Source organism: Cariama cristata, unplaced genomic scaffold, assembly GCF_000690535.1.
Source record: "Cariama cristata isolate BGI_N322 unplaced genomic scaffold, ASM69053v1 scaffold44992, whole genome shotgun sequence".
NCBI classification, from domain to species: Eukaryota; Metazoa; Chordata; class Aves; order Cariamiformes; family Cariamidae; genus Cariama; species Cariama cristata.
The window spans coordinates 13,999-19,357 of record NW_009604154.1 but is presented as its reverse complement, the minus strand read 5'-3'; the positions used below and the strand labels follow the sequence as shown (position 1 = coordinate 19,357).

The 5,359-nt window shown below is 42.4% G+C and overlaps 1 protein-coding gene across 1 annotated transcript in view; it reads right to left on the bottom strand.

The window, feature by feature from the left end:
- Positions 1 to 758: 758 nt before the first annotated feature.
- The window catches only part of LOC104157911 (tubulin alpha-4 chain), a 6,896-nt gene continuing 2,295 nt past the window's right edge, over positions 759 to 5,359 (bottom strand). The window contains exons 2-5 of the mRNA XM_009695453.1: positions 3,982 to 4,204; positions 3,141 to 3,289; positions 1,918 to 2,598; positions 759 to 1,046 (exon numbers count right to left, since the gene is read on the bottom strand). Of these exons, the coding sequence (XP_009693755.1) occupies positions 759 to 1,046; positions 1,918 to 2,598; positions 3,141 to 3,289; positions 3,982 to 4,204 (1,341 nt within the window). The remainder of the gene's footprint in view (positions 1,047 to 1,917; positions 2,599 to 3,140; positions 3,290 to 3,981; positions 4,205 to 5,359) is intronic.

The window sequence follows — 5,359 nt, the reverse complement described above, 5'->3', positions numbered from 1 at the left end:
AACCCTGATGATTCTGTGATTCTGTGAATGCTGAAATGTTTTCAGTAGGGATGATGCAAAAAAAAGGGGGACTTTTTTGAAAAAGAGGGAATTTTCTCATTTAAACAGTTTCACAGAGACACAGAAAAAAAATTCTTATGCCTGCTGCAGCTGTACCCAACCAAGAAGGATATTTGTTTTCACAACACAGATGTTTATCCTCCAAATGTGGAAAAATTGCACTGCTTTAACATTTCTGAAGAAAGTGTTTGCTCTATCAGAAATGGTGTTTCAGAGAAGAGTGAAATGTCCCTTTTAGGTCAGTCAGGTGAAGGTCAATGAGAGGATAATAAAGCACAGAGCAGAGGACCCATTTTTCCATGGTCATTATTTTTTGACATGCCAACAAGCAAAAGGTGAAGGTATGTCAAATTAGAACTTTGAAAACTCTACTGATTCACTGTGCTCCATTATAAGCTTGCATATATTGAATTCTAGTGGTTTTAGCATGTGTATTAGAGCTTGAAGAGGCTTACATTGAATGTGCAAGGAAGAGGAGCAGGTATTTTTGCCTGGCTGGCAGTGGTGGGGCATTACTACAACTGATCATATCTTACAGGACAATTTACCTGTGATTCATGAAATAAAAGATGTCTCTATATGACCCCTCCTAAATTTCTGTATATTACATACAAAAAAGGTGACCTAACAGTAGACACGTGCAATACAGTGATACAGAGACAATTCTGTGCTCACTAGGAACAAAGTGTATTTTAAAATTACTCCCCATCATTTTCTTCTTCAAACGAGTCAGTTCCCACTTCTTCATAGTCCTTCTCCAGGGCAGCCAGGTCCTCTCGGGCCTCTGCGAATTCTCCTTCCTCCATGCCTTCACCCACATACCAGTGCACAAAAGCTCTCTTGGCATACATCAGATCAAACTTGTGGTCAAGCCTTGCCCAAGCCTCTGCAATGGCCGTGGTGTTGCTAAGCATGCAGACTGCTCGCTGAACTTGGGCTAGGTCTCCACCAGGAACTACTGTAGGAGGCTGGTAGTTGATCCCAACCTGGAAACAGGAATATGAAAGAAGGTTGTAAAAAGGCAAGAGCAGAAAGCAGTCAAAGGGCTGAAAAAATTTAAGTTACAGATGCTGGGGTAGAGTGGCACCACTATCAAAACTACCAGATGGCAAATGCCGTAAAAAATAATGTTGTAAACAGTATGATAAATGGTCATTTTAATAACTGTATTATTCTTCTGTTTAATGTGCACTGGCAACTTCATAGCTTTCTTATCATCTAATCAACACTGAGCGTACAGTTTCACCTAGATACTCTATAGATACTAATACAGAAAGTTGGTTCCCTGTTAAAGTTTTCGTTCTTAAACCAGCTATTTATGAGACCAATGTTTTTCCGCTGCTAATGTCTGTATTATTGTTGAAATTATGTTTCCCAACACTGCTGTGTAGCCAGCAGGGAGAGGCTGTATAATATTTTTGGGTGAGGGGGTTAACTGACAGATTCCCTAATATCAGTTTTTCCTTTATTAATTGTACCATTTTTGGTATTTCCTTAGTTTTAGATGTTGCTTCAGAGGGAACACTCACTGGATTTTCCCAAAATCAAGTCTGAAATGAATACTCCTTTAAATTATAACTCATATACACTTCATATTTCCACTTACATAAATATTTAAGAGTCTATGTATGTCAGTCGGATGTCCAAAGGAGAAAGGGCTCATTTTATACAAATGCATCTTTCGTATGTTCCTTCTTCTCGCAAGTGGAAAACATGCAAGATCTAAAACTTTCTAATCTAAATGTTTAATCTAAAACATGCATGTTTTAGATGTTTAATCTAAAACATGCAAGATCTAAAGCTAGACTGAACTTGCCCTTTAAACATTAAAGAGAAGCTCATGGCAGCCCTACTCACCTTGAAGCCTGTTGGACACCAGTCAACAAACTGGATAGTTCTCTTGGTCTTGATGGCAGCAATTGCTACATTGACATCTTTGGGAACCACGTCACCGCGGTAGAGCATGCAGCAGGCCATGTACTTCCCATGTCTTGGGTCACACTTCACCATCTGGTTATTGGGCTCAAAGCAGGAGCTGGTGATTTCTGCCACCGAGAGCTGCTCGTGATACGCTCTGTCAGAGGAGATGATGGGGGCGTAGGTCACTAAGGGGAAGTGGATGCGCGGGTAGGGCACCAGGTTTGTCTGGAACTCTGTCAGATCCACATTGAGGGCACCGTCAAAGCGCAGCGAGGCAGTGATGGAGGAGACAATCTGGCTGATGAGTCGGTTGAGGTTAGTGTAAGTGGGGCGCTCGATGTCCAGGTTTCGGCGGCAGATGTCATAGATGGCCTCATTATCCACCATGAAAGCGCAGTCTGAGTGCTCCAGGGTGGTGTGCGTGGTCAGGATGGAATTGTAGGGCTCCACCACAGCGGTGGAGACCTGAGGGGCTGGGTAGATGGCAAACTCCAGTTTGGACTTCTTTCCATAATCCACGGAGAGGCGTTCCATCAACAAGGAGGTAAAGCCAGAGCCGGTACCCCCACCAAAGCTGTGGAAGATCAGGAATCCTTGCAGCCCAGAACAGGCATCAGTCTAGAAAGCAAAAGAGAAAGTGAAAGAATAGGGGCTGAAGAAGAATGAAAAGACTTCAGCTACTACACGAGCTTATTCTGAGCTGAAGGAGAGCAGTCATCAGCAATATACAGCATAGATTTCATGACAGGTTTTTCTTGAGAAAGGGCTGGTGATAATCCCTCCCTTTGCTTTCCTCGCTGGCTCAACTTATGACATAAAAATCAGACTCCTATCTGTGGAGCTTCTCTCTCTGAACTTCACACTTTTAGTCAGTATAGGTGAAACCAGCAATGTAGAACTGCCTGATCCACCCTTCTATAGGAGCATTGGTGCTGTAGGGCTGTGCTAATAATGAAGAATTACATATTCAGGACCAGTTTTTAAGAATATCTGGAAGAGAACTACTGGGCTTCCCTCTCTTGGACCAGTAATGACTCCTCTGTATGTCTTGCAATTTCTTTTCTGAAATATTGGTATCATTTGTAGTTAACGAGCTACCTGTTCTGCGCTTCTTTCTTCTGCAGAATCCAAACTGCTGTTTCAAAACTACTGGGACTTACCAGCTTACGGACGCGATCAAGCACCATATCGATGCTTTCTTTGCCAATGGTGTAGTGGCCACGGGCATAGTTATTAGCTGCGTCTTCCTTTCCGGTGATCAGCTGTTCTGGATGAAAAAGTTCCCGGAAGGTGCCAGCCCGCACTTCATCTGAACAAGGAAGAGAAATTGTAAGAAGCTGCATGGCTGTGCTCCAGTGCCAACAAGTTCTGGTTGTTGTTGGCATTGATGCAAGCTTTCAGTCATGGGAGGTCATGACCCCAAAAAACAGATGCTGATGGAGAAGGGAACTGTCTCCTAAGCATTTTTTTATTGTTGCATACTGTTGATTTATGGTGCAAATTGTATCCAGCCACAGAAGTGGTTATTTTCTCATGAACTTGTCAGTTGTACAGCCTGTACCCACAAGAGGACAAGTCACCAGAAAAGAAGTGTGAAGAAAATCAGGTTCCCCCAGGTGCCTCAATTTTTAGACATCTTTCTATTCTTGGAGGGAAACTGTCAGGCTCCCACTTTGAATCCAAATTGGAGAAAAGCAGAATTTGAATGGCAAAAATGTCACAATAAACAAAACCAAAACTTACATGTTTGTGCAAAGAGAAGTCATACAAACCATGTGGACTAGCTATTAAACTGCTGGGGATCCTTCTGTTCCTATGTTTATAACACCTATGACATAATCTGGCATTCTATGTCACAAGAAAATGAACTTCATGCTATTTAGTGGTAGACCAAGATACAATGGGTGTGCTGCTTTGAACCAGTGGAGACTGGTGGCACATCATGGTGATATTAGGAAGAGTAAGCTCTTCTCCATTTCCCAGGTTTATTTCTGTACTGACCTATTACAGTTGGTTCCAAGTCCACCATTACAGCCCGTGGCACATGTTTCCCAGTGACTGTTTCATTGAAAAATGTGGTAAAAGAGTCATCATAGTTGAGTTTATCCTGCAGATCCTTGAAGGTGCCATCTGGCTGAATGCCATGCTCCAGGCAGAAGAGTTCCCAACATGCATTTCCTATCTGAACTCCAGCCTGGCCAACGTGAATAGAGATGCACTCACGCTAAGGGGAGAGAGCAGAGACAGGGTCAGAAAAAACAGTGCACATTAGTCCTCCTTATTCCTAGTAGTAACTTTTTCCTGGTATATTACTTTCCCAAAAAAATTATGAATCGTTGCTGTTAACATTTCATCTGCTGGTTCAACCTCATGACCATAATGAGACTGTACGTATATATGCCAGATACTGGGACAATTCTTTAAAAAATCAAGATCTGTGTGCTGTAATAGGTGGGTACATGAAAACAGGCAGGAAAAAAAATAATTTCCGTTACACAAACCCCACCTTTCCTGCTATGGATTGGCCCTGCTGAGGAGCACATCCCCATTTAGTTTATTTTTACTCCTGGCTGGAACCTGACACAGCCATGTGGGATCCTGCAACCTTATGTAACCCGGGACAGGTGATGTCTTTTGATCCTTTTACCCTCTGATAGCAGGCTAGAGTGGAAACTTGGAGGAATTGCTTTAAGCAATATTCACCTCAGGAAATTATTTCAGATTCTCTCAGTTGGAACAAATGTTCCTTCAAGTTCCTGAGCAGCTATGAATTTTACATTGCAGGTCCATTGCTTATTCTGGCAGTGTCATTGCAATATACTGTGTTTATTTGCATAATTTTGAGCATAGTTTCTGTGGTAGCCAGGAACCTTAATGAAAAGAAAACAATGTATGAAACACCAGGCTGAAATAGGGAGGTGCCAATTACTCCAGAATCTTTTAAGCTTAAGCATATAGGAGTATGAAGGACCTGGTACTGGATTTCGCAAGTTCAGAAACAGAATTACAAAGCAGGTATTTCTGAGTTAGTCCCGACAATTACAACACTGGGTGTAGTGAAAGGCAGTTTTTTAAGGAGAGAGTGGTTTCAGACACATGGAGTTTTTCAGCTTCAGTTTCTGCTTTGGAGCAATTGTAATTAAAGCCTTCTGAGCTCCATCTTTGTGATCTCAATGGCCCTGTCTATACTAGGGAGTAAGAAAGAGTCAGGCCATAGTACTGGCCTATGACTGCCTGTGCTGACTGATAATCAGCACACTCTCTGGCACAGTTTTGGCTTATGCCAGCTCATACTTTTCCAGACAATGCTTGGGCACCATCCAGAATACAACTCATTGTCAAGAATGGTTTCCAGTGAGCAGCTCACTGACCACTGCCT